Source organism: Aythya ferina (assembly GCF_964211825.1).
Source record: "Aythya ferina genome assembly, chromosome: 6".
In the NCBI taxonomy this organism is placed as follows: Eukaryota; Metazoa; Chordata; class Aves; order Anseriformes; family Anatidae; genus Aythya; species Aythya ferina.
This window is the reverse complement of record NC_140303.1, coordinates 34,529,964-34,546,360: the sequence shown is the minus strand read 5'-3', so window position 1 is coordinate 34,546,360 and position 16,397 is coordinate 34,529,964. Positions and strand designations below refer to the sequence as shown.

Sequence of the window (16,397 nt, the reverse complement as noted above, 5' to 3'; positions counted from 1 at the left end):
ACTATGGAACAGGTAAACTTTGCTGACAAATAAGTTCAATCCATTCATTTACACAAGACTTCTAACTTATGATTAAATGTCGATTTGCACACAGACATCACTTTACAAACAACAATTTCCCTTTGTGAATTTTGTCTTGAAAAAAACAAAACAAGTGCAAGAAAGAAGCAACCTATTGCTGTGTGCATACAGCACGTGGGACAACCCAGATTAAGCTGACAGAAGGAAGGAGACACAAACTTCGCATGTGCCATCCTCCCGTAAATCAGTCATTATATCAGATTGCATTTCCCTCATTAACCCTGAATGCAAACCCCATTTCAAGCATTCAGGGTGTTCAGAAGCAGACGAGTGGCTGGCCTGTAACACTGCCATGACAGAGAAGACCCAGGCACTCTTTTCAAAAAAAATGACCTTTACAAACCATCAGAGTTTACATCAGAAACTAGAAACAACAGTCACTTACGTTGAAGAATCGTTCTCTTTGGGATAATCTTCACTCATTTCTGAACCAGGAGGCTGTGCTCTTTTCCTCTTTTCACTAATGACAGAAAAATTTTGCAGTGGTCATTCTTTCAGGAAGGCCAGTAAACGAGCCTCTTCCAACTGCAGGTAACTTCTTAATGCTTTCTACGCGTTTTTCCCTTACCTTCTGCAATTTTCACTTTGATAACAGGCTAACACTTACCGATTCTCCAGCAAGCCTGTTCTGTGAGGGGTGGACGAGGCAGGCGACGCTGCGACATTCACCCTGTTGCTAGGTGCTCCAGTTCCAGCAGAGTTCTTAACGGGTGCTCTGGCTGGGGTACCCAGCACCTTGCGGAATGGATTTTCATCCTTACTTTCCGCGGTCACTCGTTTGGGGGGAGGCTGCAAAACCCAAGTGGAAAGGGGCAGGGAGACAATCAAAACAGTGAAAAACACAACTACCAGGAGGCTAAACTAGCATTTACACCACTGCTGGAGTTGACACAGCGTAATACCCAACAGCAGAAAAATGATACTCGAATAAGAGGTTCAACACTAACTAGATGTATGCAAACTTTTCACTGTATCAATACAAGTCAGAAGCACGAAACTATCGCAGTAACCAACTTCCCTTTCCATCTTCCAATGTTAAATCAGTTGGACTTTTGTATTTAAAATCCCCTTTGCGTGCTCTCAGATTTAATCACCCAAGGCGCAACTCCTAACCGCCCTCAGATCAATCCTGGGTGGTATTAAAGAAAAAAAAAAAAAAAAGCCATATTAAAAACCACACAATTAGAGCAGTGCCCTGACAGCCTAGGGCTAATGCAATGAAAAGAGCTAATAGCTGGCTGACTAAGGAATGTTGGTCAACTTTAGACTTGAAAACTAAACATGTCTAATCTTACCACTGTATACACAGCTTTCGAGTTTTTACTGCGAGATTGCCTCTAAGCAACATGTAAAATTTGTTTTGGGACAATGTCAAAAATACTCGCCCTCAGGGCCGTAATAAAAATATATTCAGAGAGATAACAATGTAAATTAAAGCTGGGAGATACACCATGAAATCTGCCTTACGGAGGCAGAAAAGGAAGAACAAAAGCCTTTTGAAGGAAAACCACTTCCAGGTAAAAGCTTGCAAAATCCGCACGCAGAAAAATGAGCACAATGGCACAAATTCAGGATCTCTACTCTGACACAAAAATTCGACCATCAGCTTTTCAAGATACACATTTGGCTGAAGTCTACTAAAGTCAGTCAGACCTCTGCTGTTCACACCGTGTTCAGCTGCTGTGGATTTAAGGTGTTCAGTGCAAACAAGGATAAAAACAAGGAAAATCAAGTCTCAGCCACGTGCTTTTCCTCTCTTGCTGCTTTTTGCCTGACTGAGAGCTCAGCACACAGAACAAACTCAGTCTTTTGCAGGCAGCTGCTGAACTGAACGCGTACGGAGGACGAGTCTCCTCACGAGCAGGACGCACCACTGCCAACCATCCCCTGCATGCCCAGCACAAGCCCTCTGGATTACAAAGACTTTGGATGCAAACCAAGTATTTAAGCGCTTTTACAACACGCAATGAGAGAGGAGGAAATTAAGGAAATAAAATTAGAGAAGAGGAAAAACGCGAAGTTTAACAAACCTGATTCTCTATGTAAGAGAACTGCCTGTTAGCTTCCTTCTGTGTGGTCCTGCTGCCCAGCACACCTCCAAAGCTGCCAGATCCCTGAGAGGCTTTCCCAGCTGAGAGGAAAAGTACACAACGTTTGATTTGATGGCCATTTAACTGATCGGCATTCCTACATAAGATGTTATTTTACAGTTGATTTTGGAAGAGACACAACAGATTTCTTGCCAACAGACAGAGCAATATTCTGAGCGCACAGACATGAGCAAGTGTTTATGGATATCCCTTACACTGGTCATTTACTTAGTGTGCCGTAAAATTCCTATCCTTAAAAAAAAAAAAAACAAGAAACAATCTAAGATGAAAAATAAAAAGGAAAGAGACTACACAGGTGTGATAAACAGACAAGGTTTTCCAAATATCAACACGCTAACAACAGAAACAACTCCTGCACGTTTTATCTCTTGCTGTTCAGCACGACACAGGCACCTTATGAGAAAAGTACGTAACAAAAACTGGGCTTTAAGGACAGCAAGAAGAGTTTACGTAAATATAACACGCACAGAAAGCCACACAAGGAGGACAAAGTGGCTAACGGTGAAAAAAGAAAGCACAGCGCTGACCCGCCTCTAAGCTGTCATTAATGTGACTTAAAACAGTCGCACTTACCAGTGTGAACCCTGTCTTGATGGACCGCATCCAAATACATCCGCATTTCATTCGCATCCTTAAACGGCACCTTATCAATCGTCAGGAAGCTGGTATCCTTTAGTGTTAGCATCAGGCAGCACAGTTTTCTACCATTTGGTCGTAAGGTCACAGTTTTAATGTTATGGCTTAGCTGAAAACAAAGACGTGAGTATAAACATAAATCCACTTTAGAAAGGCCAAAATACTTCCAAATTCAAACAAAACACTTCAGATGGAGAGGGTAAGAGGCACTTACACAGAAACACCTCCCCCAGCTCCGCTCTGAGCAAACAGTAAGCCTCGTGGCATTAATGCACTCAGTGATGCTGGGAGCTGACACAACTGAAAGGACAGTGTCACTGCCACTCGACAGTCCCCGCATGCCTGGGTAAGCTTTCTGAAACTTGCTGTGCTGCTGAGTGACATTTCTGAACTAAGGGAATAAAGATCTTCACACCGTCCCGGTTAGCCATCTGAAACTTCTACCTCAAGTTTGAAACGTACATTTTAAGATGGGGAAAGTTTAAAAGATCTGAGATTTAAATGTTAGGTACAAACTTCCATTCCCTTGGCAATTCTCTCCCAGGGAAGACAGACTTGACACAGCTTAAAAATTTTTGCCGGGTAGTAGGTCATTAAGAAACATGTTTAGCCTAAATACAACATTATAACCATTAAATGGTGTCTGAAGTTTCAGGGTTATGGTCAAGCACAAGAATACTTTTAATAAGAGCTTGTGCTCGCTAATAATGCCCCTGCTACTTTATTATGCCATTACATAATTGCGGCTTCCTGCTAAGTCACCTACACGGAGCAGCCGTTCAGTAAAGGCTCTGCTCGCCACTCTTAAAGCAGATGAAGCAAAAGAGCACCTCACATCTGCAGGGTTTGTGGAAGTTCGACACTTGGCTTGCGAGCACATTCTTATTTCCAACTTCCTCGTCATTTTTCACTTACTTTCTCGCTTTGCTGCCCCTTCTTTAGCTTTGCCTAAGGATCAGGCACTAGCTACGCACGGGCCTCCACGCCAGGGGATTGCCATACTGCAAGACTGGAAACCACAGCCAAGGCCGAGCCTGCCCATCAGATTGGAGCCTTCTCCTAATTTGGCCTGACCTGCGGATTGCCACACCACTGATCTAGGCGATGCCGCTGATTTAATAGACACCAAGGCTAATTATGAAGTAACACCAAAATTTCACTACACCGTTCTCTATAAGCTGTTTCACCTCCTTCAAATTATACACAAGTTAAAAAAAAATAAAGATTCCTCCACATCATATTTGTCAATAAGATTTCTTTTTTTCCCCTACAGATCTTTAGCTTCTTTACAAGATGATCTAGACGTAACAGCAGTCCATGACAGGCTGGAAAACCACCTCAATCTAAGGGTATATTTTGCTGGGAAAACTACATTTCTGTAATAGCTTGCGCTCGATCCTTCTTTTTTCTTTTTCCTTTAACGCAGATGAAAAATGTCCTAAAAAAAAAAAATCAAGGCATTGAAAAGCGGGCTCCGAGTTTTCCATCTTCTCTTAAAACACTGCGGTCGGTGCGGAAGGCACGCAGACTCTCCAGCACCTCGGTGCAAAGCAAGACATTTCAATTCACGATGCCAACGTGAGAGGGCTCCACACGGACTCTTGGTGCACCTGCTCCCATCCGGTCAGCGTTACGGCGTCTGGAGAGCTGGGGGGAAAAGAAATATCCCCGGCAGGACGCAGGTGGTGTCTGGCACAACTCCGTCAAGACTTTGTAACATCAGTAGGGAAATATCTACGTAAGAGATGTGACGACGCGCTAGGTGCTGTAGGAATATAATATAATATATCCCAGGATCTACCCAAATATTACAAACAAACAGCAGAAGCGATGGGCCTGCAGGTGCTCGCGGCCTCCTCCTCGCCGCCCTCTCCGCTAGGCCTCGCGGACTCGGTTCAAGCACAAACCCTCCTCCGAGCCCACGGAGATCATCCCACGAGCGCCAGAGCCTGCAGATATGAAGGGCAAGGAGCAAAACCTGCCCCTCGAGGCCATGGTTGGGCATCCCGGCCTTCCAGACCCCGATTTCCAGCAGCGAGGAGCGCCCAGGGAACACGAGAGGGGAAAATCCAGGCCTCTCAGCGAGGACAATTTTCGGGTTTTCAAGCCCACGCTGCCAGCAGCGGGATGTGTCCGAGGTTCACGACTTCCTCACGCCCCGATTCCAAGGCGCCGCGGGCTGCTGTCAGCTTCGTTCCTGAGAGTTTTCGGGCAGCAAAACTTCACCTTTCAAACCCAAAGCCAACTTTTTGCTCGCAGGAATAAACAGCTCAGGGAAAGGCTTGGGGGATACCACAGCAGGGAAACAGGCGTGGAGTGAAACAGAAGCAGCCGGCGTTCAGGTTGGCTGTTAACGCCGCCGCTCGGCGATACAGCAATTAGGATTATTTTTAATTGCAGGTGGAGATCTCTCACAGAAAAATCTCCCTTCGCGCTCTTGGCATTTGGGGCTTTTTGAGTGAAAAGGTCCTACAAAGGCTAACCTGAAAGTTAGCGTAGAATGGAAAAAAAAGCAATTTGAGGTGGATGCTGGGGGTCTGATGGGGCTTCAGCTCCAGGCTCTGCAGCCCTATCGGAGACATCCCGATAACAGAGGGCTTATTCCAAAAACGCCAGAATTTTGCACGCAGGGCACGGCTTCGGTAATTTTTCCTCTGCTTTTTGGCTCTCCCCATCCACCACCATCCCCACCGCCGAGCCCAGGAGACCCTCTAGCAACAAACCTGAGTGATTTACAGGGCTGGGTGGGGGGTAATTTACCGCGATGCCGAGCGGCCGGGCTACCTGAAACGTCTTCGGGATGCCCCCGACGTTGTAGTGCACCACCAGGCTGACTTTGTTGTCCTTCTCCACGATCTCGAAGCTGCCCTCCTTCCACTTGGTGATGCCCGTCTGCATGCTGCGCATCCGCACCGGCCCGTGCACCTTCAGCGGGGCCATGCCCGCGGCCCCGCCGCCTGCGGGGAGAGGGGGGCTCGTACCGGGGGTGGGGATGGAGGGGAAAAGGGGGGGGTCCCCGGGCCGGGCTGCAAGGCTGGGGGGGGAATAATGTCAAGAATAAGTGGTAGAAAGTGATAAAAAATAATTAAAAGGGATTAAAATGATAAAAAATTATAAAAATAATAATAAATAATAATAAAAATAATAAACAATAACAGTAATAAACAACAACAATAATAATAATAATAATGATAATAATAATAATAATAATAATAATAATAATAATAAAGATAATAAAATAATAAAGAATAATAAAAATAATTAAAAGTTTAAATTAAAAAGAATTGGAAGCAATGAGGAAGGAATGGGGAGGAATGGGGAGAAATGGGAAGTAATGGAAAATAATGGAAAGTAATAAGGGAAAATAATAGGAAATATGGAAAGATAATAGGAAATAAAAGGTAATAGGAAATCAAAGGTAATAGGAAATAAAAGGTAAAAGGAAATAAAAGGTAAAAGGAAATAAAAGGTAATAGGAAATAAAAGGTAATAGGAAATAAAAGGTAATAGGAAATTACGGGAAATAATAGGAAATAATGAAAAATAATATAAAATAATAGAAAATAATAAACAATAATAGAAAATAATGGAAAATAATAGAAAATAATGGAAAATAATAGAAAATATTGGGAAATAATAGGAAATAATAAACAATAATGGAAAATGATAAACACTAATAGAAAATCGAACTAAAAGCCAATAGGAAACACCCGAAAACAACACAAATGATTAAAAACCGATCAGGAATTACTGCGAAAGCACCGGAAAGCGGTCAAAAAGCCCCGGCAAAGAAAGGAGCCCGAGCGGCGGCGGTCCCGGGAGGGGGCAGCCGGCGGCGGGGGGGGGGCACAGGGACCCCGCGGGGCAGCGGGGCGCGGGGGGGGGGGGGACCGCGAGGGGTGGGGGGGGGGAGAGGGGGCGGGGCCGAGCCCCGGTACCTGCGGGTCCGCGGGGGGGGGGGGGGGGGCGGCGGATGGCGGGAACCGGCTGGCGGCGCGAGACGGCGCGCGACGCTGGGCACGCAGGCGCGCGCGCGCGCCCCGCTGACGTCAGCAGCGGGGGATAGGGCGGCGGCGCCCCTGCGCGGAGCGCGCCTGCGCGCCGCGGGGCCACGCCCACTTTTTTTTTTTTCCCAGCAGCCTTCGCGGTCGAGGGCGGAGAGAGAGAGGGGGGAGGGCGCGGCCCTGCCTCAGGGGGGGGATGGCGGCGGCCTGCGCCTGAGGCACGGCACGGCCCGGCCCCGGGCGGCCCCGCTCCGCCATGCACAGCCTGGCCACGGCCGCGGTGAGAGCCTCCGGGAGGCGTGGGAGGGGGCTCCCGGGGCTTGGGGAAGGGGTTGGGTGTCTCTGCGGCACGGCTCGGATCCGGGCCTGTCGCGATAAAGGGGGCCTGTCGCGGGGAGGTTGTCGCGATAAGGGCGTCGCGCGGCGTGTCGTGGCATCCCGGGGTGGAGCTGGTGGGAGGCTCCGCGCCTGCAGGCTGCAAAGCGTGGTGCAGGCTGAAGGAGAGGCCAACGTTTATAAAATGTTTAAAAAAAAATTTACGAAATTTTATAAAATGGCCTTAAAATATGTAAAAATCTCTCTATGTGAGTATATCTGCATATTTAAACTCTGTGCGTAAGTATAAATGCGTCCTAAACTAAATATAAACGCATCTTTAAAGCAGCCATCAGCGTGCTGTTGAGAGCCCCAAGCGGTTAATCTGTTGCTGCTGAAGTTCAGGGCTCCCGTTGGGTTTGGAGGGGCTGAATCCTCCAAAATTACTTAAAAAGGTAATAGGAAATAAAAGGTAATAGGAAATTAAGGACTTAAATTTTTAAATTTTTTTAAAATTTTTAAAAAAGGACTTAAAAAGGAGCCGGGCGGTGGGTGTGCTGCTCCCCTTGGTCAGCGCTTCCAGCACCAGCCTCGGGGTCCCCCAGAATTTTAGGCTGGGAGGTGGGAAACGCCGACAAAACAAGGAAAAATGCGATTCCCGATTTAAACTGGAATGAGAGAGCAACTGCAGGGCCTGTGGACAGCAGCTGGTTCTTGCTAAGACAAATACGGGGCATAAAAAAAACTTAATCGTGTGGAAAATCTGCTTAGAGTTCTCTGGGGATCACGGCCACGTGATTGTGCTTTTAAAGGGCTGCTGTGTTTAAGCTTGCAGGAACTGAAACTTCACAGCGAGCCTAAAAAAATAGATGGGATCTTTAGATAATGTGATTATAACAACATCACTGCTTGTCCCTCCGCCATCCCAAATAGAAATGACCGGGCTCTGCTTGTCCATCGTGTCTGTTCCAGGCCAGAACAAATTTATTTTATTTGTAAATAAAATGGAGTAGATGAGAAAAAGGGGGTAGGATGAAAGCTCTGCAGCTATGAGGTTTTTGAGCCCTGAAATATATGGACTGATAACAGTGCATAACCTTGTGTATGGGCTAAGTTACAGGGAGAGAAATTCGAGCTTCAGCCCAACATAAATCCCACGGCTGAGGAGGAATCTGTAGGACAGGGCCGTGGCTGTGCTGAGGAGGGAAACCTTTACAGAAACAGCAAGCTCTGGAGGCGTCTCCCTCCAGCAGCCCTGGGAGCCTGGCTCTGACAGACGCTTTCAGTTTTGGTTCCGGTTGCTTTCGTTTCCCAAATTCTCTGGTTTTCTTGTAGCAGCGTTGCTGTCGGCATGGTGCAAGCAGTGCTTGCGCCTGGTGCCGTAAGCACATGGAGAGTTTTTGTCTGGGTTTAAAGCAGTAAAGGAACATGGGCTGCCTCTGTGGCCAGCCGGATTGTGTGCGGGGTGGCAGGGAGCACTGCTGCAGAAGGCTTGAGCGGCTTCTCAGCTACTATTTGAAAGCATTTTAAAGCTTAGGTTTGCCTCAGAGTTTTGGTCTGAATCACCGGGTTATCTCTAGGAAGCCCAGCAAGCATTCGGTGAGCATTTGCCCCTTGAGTGCTTGTTGGGCCAGCAGAGGCACGAGGCGGACTCGCTGAGAGGCTCGCTCCTTGCCCTTCTTTTCCTCGTGTTTGCGTGAATGTTTCTCAAATGTACATTGTGGGATGGTTTTGGGTGAGACCTGGATGGAATAGCCATGACGGGAGTGTTCTTGTCTCCTTGCCAGCCCGTGCCAACAGCGCTGGCTCAGGTAGACCGCGAGAAGATCTACCAGTGGATCAATGAGCTGTCCAGCCCCGAGACGAGGGAGAATGCGCTGCTGGAGCTCAGCAAGAAGCGCGAGTCCGTGCCCGACCTGGCCCCCATGCTGTGGCACTCGTTTGGCACGATTGCAGCGCTCCTTCAGGTGGGTAGGGCCAACGTTTTTACTCCTAAAGATCTCTGGTAGTGATTTTTTTGGTTGTTTGGTTGGTTTGGGGTTTTTCTTTGCATGAGCTTGAGCGTTGCCTGGTCAAAAAGTTGCCCCTAAAGAGAGCCTGCAGGAAGGGCAGTGTGGGAGTGCTGCTCCCTCCTCTAGGGAGCCTTGGGAAGGAAAGTACCCGCGTTGCTTGACAAACTGAGTGGCTCAGCTGATGACTGCGCATCTCTGTGGTGGATCTAGTCATCTCCTTCAAAGAAGGAAGGAAAGTCATGCAGGACAGGCAGTGCCAAACTGTTCCAGAGTGGCTCTGAAACAACTGAAGATTATAAGGGAGCTGTAGTTGGAAGCAGGCAGACTTCCAAGCTGGATTTCCTCCCGTTCGCTGCTTCCCTTGTATTCGGTTAGAAGAGCACCAGCAGCTATGGTATGAGTGGGGTAGGTGTGCTCTGCCTCTAGGCACAGGAACAACATTCCTGTTTGCTCTGGGACTTCAAAACAAAGCAGTCCCTACATCCGCAAAGAGCCAGGAAATCGAATGAACCCTTTTTTTTGTTTGTTTTTAACTGAAATTAAACTTTGACTACGTCCCTGTGGCTCCTTGTCAAACTGACTCTGACGTAGCTCTGCCCTTCTCTTCGTAGCACGGGGGCTGCCACGGAACTTCAGGCTGACCTCTCTTGACAGCATCACTCCTTGCTGGGCAAATGCTCTTGTGCATCTGGATGGTTTTCTCCCTTAACTTTTCTTCACCTGTTTAATTCTTAGGAAATTGTAAATATCTATCCATCCATCAACCCTCCGACTTTGACGGCCCATCAGTCCAACAGAGTCTGCAATGCTTTAGCTCTGCTGCAGTGTGTCGCATCTCACCCTGAAACCAGGTGAGTGTCTCCGAGTACATGAGTTTGCTGGGATGTTGATGCTGACAGCTCGGCCAGTTTTACTCTGGAAGCACGTGAGCTCCTTTCTGCTCTTTTACCAAGAGAAGTGGAGCAGTGGAGAGAGCTGGGAGACAAGCAGCTGTTGGCTGCTTTCACTTGTTTGCACGGATTACCAGGATGACAGCTTTATGGTGGTCCTGAATGCATGGCATTCCTTGAATCGTCCTGAGATCCTGCAAATTCCCAAACTGCTGGCTTGTGGCAGCCCCTGGGAGCTCAGCCAGAGACAAGGGTGCCTTTGTGCTGAGCGTTGTACGTGGGATCCCTGTTTTCATGAGCGTATGGTTGTTTGGACCAGCTGTGCAGAGAGTGGAATGAGCAGGGCTGCCTTTCCCTGAGACCGTGTGTGGCAAGGGAGCAGTATCAGAGCCACGCCTGCGGTCCCCAGCCAGCGCCTGAATTCAGCATTTCTCAGTCTCTGTCCAGCACATGTCAGCAAGGGAAAAGCCGATGTTGGTTCAGCCAAAACCAGTAGCTAATACTCAGAAGAAAACTATCCTGAGAGCCATGATCTCATGCTTCTGTTCCTGCTGAGGGAAGCAGTAGGTAGCTGAATTTGTTTTCCAGCTGCCGCAAAGTAGAGTTAAACAACAGCCCTTCCTAAGATAATATCCGAAGAAATAGGGTAGTTTTACACCACGTGCTTTTACAATTAAAGCTTGAAAACTGAAAACAGATGAAGAATGTCGGGTGATTGTGCAAGAGAGCTCCCCTCCTGGCTAGCAGAGCGATCTCCAGGTTTCTCCCTGCAGGCTGTGTTCTTCGACGTTGTCAGAAGGCAGTTTGTGGGCTCCTGGGGAAAAGTGGCCCAGCGCAGGATTTACCTCAGCACCTTCCCATCAGGGAACAAACTGTTCCCACTTTTGAGGAGCAGCAGCAATGTTGTCCCTCAGGAATAATCAGAGGCTGTGCATGATAATACTGGGTTTGTGCTCGCTTTGTTTTCCTTGTCTCTCACAGGTGTTCTCCCTTTCCTACAGGTCAGCTTTTTTGGCAGCTCACATCCCTCTCTTCCTGTACCCCTTCTTGCACACAGTTAGCAAGACGCGTCCATTTGAGTACCTGCGGCTCACGAGCCTCGGAGTGATTGGTAAGCAGCGAGATTGATGCTTGAGTTTATTCGCCCTGTCATCCCCACATGCTGTTTTCCTTCTTTTCTGCCCCAAACACTTCTCAGTGTATAAAGTAAGAGGGTCTAGAAGTGCACGTCTTCTTCCCAGAGGTCGATGTCAAGAGGCTGTCAGCCTCTTGGGTTTGTATTACCACGGGGGGGAGAGCCAAGAATGAATCCCTTGCTGAAAAACAAACGGCCCCCAAACCCAGCTTAATTACATTTGTTACCCAAACGAGCTCTTCTCCAGCCACGTGATGCAACATGTTTGGGATGGCAGCTGCTCTGTCAGCCACTCAGACCCAGTGATTCCTGGGCAGGACACAATACAGGCCATCTTTGAAAGGCAAGTTTTGTTTTTAATGTATCACTTACTGATTTGGGTTTCTGTTTTTCCTTCAAGGGGCCTTGGTGAAAACCGATGAGCAAGAAGTGATAAATTTCTTACTGACAACAGAAATTATCCCCCTGTGCTTACGCATTATGGAGTCTGGCAGTGAACTCTCTAAGACGGTATCTACATTTTTTTTCTTAATTAAGACTTTTTTTTTGTTGGCTATATCCAAATGACCAGGCAGTCAGTAACCTGCAGAGTTGGTTTGTTTCCTGTTGTAAATGCTGGGGCAGCTCAGGGTGGAGTTTTGCCTCCACCCATCCTCAGAAACAAACAAAACCACCATCAAACTGAGCTGAGAGATTCTGAGTCTGGTAGTTTTGCTGGGAAATGTCTTGCTGTTTTCAGCAGACATCATACTCCTTTGTAGCCCAGCAGAGAAACTCCCAGGGCTCAGCTGGATTAATCTTTGGCCTGAAAGAAGAGATGCTGTAATTACACAGCACAGAGGTTGTGCAGTTGGTGGTGATGGTGGTTATGGGGATGTTCACTTCATCAGGCCTACTGTGTAGCCATAATCTTGAGGCTGTCCCGTGCAGCCTGGCAGTAATTGCTGCCTCCTTCAGCCTGCATCCAGTCATCTTGTGTGCACTGCTTCGTCTCCACTTCTTTTCTTTAGCCAAAGATGCCAACCATTGGGTTTTGTCCTGCGTTTTCTTTTTGGCTTTAAACTTTAAATCAAGTACAACATTTGCTGAAAGGCCTTTCAGCACTGCTGAAAGAAAAAGAGCTGCCATGAAAAGAGTACAGCACAAAGACTCTTCTTTTTTTCGGGGTAGATGTTTATATTCTCTTTTCTGATTTCTCCCTGTTCCAGGTTGCTACGTTTATCCTTCAGAAAATCCTCCTGGACGACACGGGACTGGCATACATCTGTCAGACTTACGAGCGGTTCTCCCATGTTGCCATGATACTGGTAAGATTATTTGTTTCTTCTGCCTATAAAAAGTTAAATGCTTTCTCTAGCAGTCAGCGCCTTCAGCAGCTATTTTACTGCTCTCTGGCTGTCCCCTGTGTCGGAGAGGTTTGGGTACCTGTATTTTGTTCATCCCAGGAGTAATAGCCCAGCTCGGATGCTTCTTTTAGCTTGCCAAGGGGAATACATCTGCCCTGGAATAGCCATTACCCTGCTTTTATGTATTTGTGTTTGCTTTTTAAAGAGCCAGTTTCAGGAGAAGAAAATGCAGCATTAAGTTAAGCATTTTGCAGCCCTGGTTCTGTGCCTAAATGTTGATGCTTTCACTGGGAATATTTGTGGGTCTGTTTTCCCAGATGTAAAGAAAACGTTTTCCTAACTCTCACGTGAACAGCAAAATACGAATGCTTGTGAGCTGATGTCCAAAATAACCAATGTGGTAGGATTTTCCTGGTCGAGAAAGGGATCAGCTTTGGATGAAGTACATCTGGCTCAGGCAAAGTCAAGCAAGCAGTTAGAAACAGAAACCCTGGGGCAGGGGAGGGAAGGAGACCAAGGAAGAATGCAGTGGGGAAGGGTATGGACATGGAAGAACGCGGGTGGGTTAAGCTGTGACAGTGCGGAAGAAATCCTGGTTGTTCACCGCTGGGTGAAGCACTGACACGATGAATATTCCACAGCACTAAGATGAAAATGTTCGTAGACGTTTCTGTATTTCAAAAATTCGGATAATGCACTCCTGTCTCATGAGAGTGATGGTTTGCTTCCTAGTCCGCTGATGAGTGAGTGAGATGTTCTGCAAGAATTAGAGGCTTTTAAAAGAGCAAGTTAGCAATTTCTGTCTAGGAGCTGTCTGAGAAGCTCTCTGACCTGTTGTTCCTTATTTTGAAGAAATCTTGGTGTCCAGGGGATAGCTGAGAACAGGAAGCTTGCAAAAGGGCAGGTGAGGTGGCCCCACTAATTGCTGGCTGACTAAATATCCAAATACAGGTGAATTTAGCTAATGGGGAAAATGGTCAGTGCTAGCCAATATAGTTTCACTGGTGTTGGGGGAGGGAAATCTTGCTGAGCAGATCTGATTCGATGCCCAAACATGCCTCGGGGCAGGTGCATGAAGGCATCCATGCAGTTTCCTAAGCTGGGTGCTTTCAGGCTGCAGCCACGTGCAAGGTCCTACATGTTGTGAGAAACACAACGTGTTGTGATTTAATGGTCTGTGCCAGGCTCTGCTGGCTGTGAAGCTGCCCCCACAGACGCTTTAACTGGTGACACTGACCTCTGTCAAACAGGGTAAAATGGTCCTGCAGCTTTCCAAGGAGCCCTCAGCACGGCTGCTGAAGCACGTCGTCCGCTGTTACCTTCGCCTTTCCGATAACCCCAGGTAAACATTTAAGGAGTGTGGGCAGGGGCTTCTCCCACCCGCTTGGAAATGCAGCTCCCCTTGCCAGTGCCTGCTTGGAGCCAGGGTTATTCATCTGCCTTTACATCAGCCTTAGCTCAGTGTGAAAAACGCTTGTTTTTATTGCTGGCCCCAGAAGCTTTTATGATAGAGGGTAGAAACTGGCTCTTTGGAGTTTGGTCGGGTTCAAGCCGTGCGGGTTACAGCTGCCTGAGCTCGAATGGTGCTTGGGCTGGGTGTGAGGGAAGGCCTGAGTCGGAAGCTGTGCTGTGCTCTCGCTCTTCTGCATCGTGCGGGCCGTGAGCAGTAAAAATCAATCGATGAAATTCGGCGTGAAATCAGCTTGTACTTCCCAAAGCTGCCGTGTTTGTGTTTGTTGTGTCTGCCTCTTCTGGCACGGCGCTGCTCTTGAGCAAAGGCTATCAGGACACGGGGCTTTGCTCGGTGGGATCTCCCGTGAGGGATGGGAGCCGTGCTGCTGCTCCGTGCTTTCCTTGGCTGGTCCCCCCAGGCAAACGAGCGTTGACGTCCCCAGTGGGGTTTGCTCCCCTCTTGCCCCTGTGAGTTTATTTGTTGGGCCCCGTTTCTTGTCTCTTGATGTAGGGCACGTGAAGCTCTCAGGCAGTGCCTTCCTGACCAACTGAAGGACACCACCTTCGCCCAGGTCCTGAAGGACGACACCACCACCAAGCGCTGGCTGGCTCAGCTCGTCAAGAACCTGCAGGAGGGTCAAGTCACCGACCCGCGGGGCATCCCCCTTCCTCCGCAGTGACTGCTGGGGGGGGCGGGGGGCTGGGGAAGAAACAGCTCAGGTTTACAAAGACCCAGGAACCGCTGACCTCTTCTGCAACAAACCGGGCGTGCCGGCCGCCTTTCGGTCCGCCAGCTCGTCGGAGCCTTCCATCGGGCCAAAGGGCTGCTCTGTAGCAATGCAGCATGCCTCTGGAGATCGTAACACCAGCAGATGCTGATACTACAGCTTAAAAAAAAAAAAAATCAATAAAAAACCTATCTGTAAAGATCCCATCTCTCCAGGAGGCCTGGCTGGCAGCTGTCCCTGCACCCACAGGCGGGGTGGTGCGGGTGGCTGCTCCTGCAGCTAGCTCGGTCTCCATGCAGGCGCTGTGTGGCACGGTGCGCTGTGCCACATCCCTCCACTTCCTTGTCACTCCTTGTTTACACCTCTGGCTGGCACGGCGAGCTGCTCTTCCTTTCTTTTTGGCACAGAGGCCGTGGCTGGAGCTGGGCCACCCCGGTGCTCGCCCCGAGAGGAGAGGGGATGGCTCGCTGTGCCCCCGTGCCTCATCAGCCTGCTTCCCGGGGCTCTGGGGGAGGAGAAGGCAGCGGGGCTGTGGCTCGTGTGCTGTAAATAGTGCAGCTCCCGGCGGCCGGGGGACTGATGTGTGCCGGCTGTGGCTCCAGCAGAGCTCCTGCCCAGCGGGGCTGCTGTCTCCTCAGAGCTCAGATCAAGGAACCTGCCTCGCCACGGCCAGTGGGACAGCTCTGAGCTACGTCCTGCAGCCCCAGGTACACCAGCTCCCTGCAGGCAGCTCTGTCCTGACCTTCCCCGTGCCTCCCAGCTCCTCTCTGCCAGCCCGGTGCAGCCGTTTCAGTTCTCAAACCTTCCTCGGTGTGTTTCTGCTTCGGCCCCAGCACGATTAAACTGCTGGCAGCCCCTTCCCCGCACACAGGGCTTGCTGTGGCTGCGGCGGGGCGGGCTCCTGGGCTGTGCTGCATGCAGCAGGCAGCTCCGCTGGCACCCAGCTGCACGCAGGCCTGGGCAGCTTCTCGTCCCCTCTTCCAGCAGCCCATTTTGCTGATCATCCGCAGCTTTGTGCCAACGGTGTCTCAAATCCCATCTGCTTTCCCCTCCCTCCTCCCAGCGCAGCCTTGCGTAAGGAGGGCAGAGCGCAGCCTCCTCCCTGCCCCGGGGTCCCGTTTTATAACCCTTGCCTCCTTCTTTCCTCTCCCCGGCCCCTGACCTTGACAGGGTGTGAAAATGCTTCTGGTTTTTGTTTTTTTTTCTTTTTTTTTTGTAAGTTCGGATGAATAAATAATAAAACCCCAGGCAGCACAGCTTGCTCCCGGCCTGCTCTCTCGGGAATGTCTCGGGGAAGGCGAGCTGTGGGTGCTGCCTGGCTCAGGGTGCCACCCGCAGGGGTTGAGGGCTCTCCCCGAGGGTGCCGAAATTGGGCCGTGGGGCAGCGCTCCCTCTTTGCAGGGTGTTTGCAGCCGCTCTGGCACCCGCTGCCACCCCAGCCCCGCAGCAGGAGCCTGCCAGGGGCCGTGCTGCCCTTTTTGGCTGGCAGGGGAGGGATGCGCGGGGCTGGCTCAGGACCTGGGGAGCCCCGGGGGGGGCACAGGTCAGCGCTGCGGTTTTGGGCAGCCCCGGCCCTGCCGCACGGCCAAGTGGCAATTCCCGGGGAATTACCGGGATCCCCGCTCCCCTGCTGCCAAACCCCGGCCCCAAAACCAGCGCTGCGGTTGGGGCCGCTCCGGGGGGGTCC

General features: G+C 49.6%; 2 protein-coding genes across 3 annotated transcripts in view; one reads left to right on the top strand and one right to left on the bottom strand.

Moving 5' to 3' along the window:
- Positions 1–6,790, bottom strand: part of USP37 (ubiquitin specific peptidase 37) — a 34,796-nt gene extending 28,006 nt beyond the window's left edge. The window contains exons 1-6 of one of the 2 annotated variants that reach the window (XM_084524392.1): positions 6,767–6,790; positions 5,613–5,785; positions 2,766–2,937; positions 2,112–2,212; positions 689–870; positions 467–541 (exon numbers count right to left, since the gene is read on the bottom strand). In XM_084524392.1, the coding sequence (XP_084380518.1) occupies positions 467–541; positions 689–870; positions 2,112–2,212; positions 2,766–2,937; positions 5,613–5,768 (686 nt within the window). In that variant the 5' untranslated portion in view covers positions 5,769–5,785; positions 6,767–6,790. Of the gene's footprint in view, positions 1–466; positions 542–688; positions 871–2,111; positions 2,213–2,765; positions 2,938–5,612; positions 5,834–6,766 lie in introns of those variants that run through there. The other variant, XM_084524393.1, reaches the window with a different exon arrangement.
- Positions 6,791–6,977: 187 nt separating this feature from the next.
- Positions 6,978–14,911, top strand: CNOT9 (CCR4-NOT transcription complex subunit 9). The gene is made up of 8 exons (XM_084524291.1): positions 6,978–7,112; positions 8,935–9,114; positions 9,895–10,010; positions 11,051–11,160; positions 11,585–11,694; positions 12,393–12,491; positions 13,781–13,872; positions 14,494–14,911. Exons 1-8 carry the CDS (start codon positions 7,089–7,091, stop codon positions 14,660–14,662), a joined length of 900 nt encoding a protein of 299 aa, XP_084380417.1. The 5' UTR covers positions 6,978–7,088; the 3' UTR covers positions 14,663–14,911.
- The last annotated feature ends 1,486 nt before the right edge of the window (positions 14,912–16,397 follow it).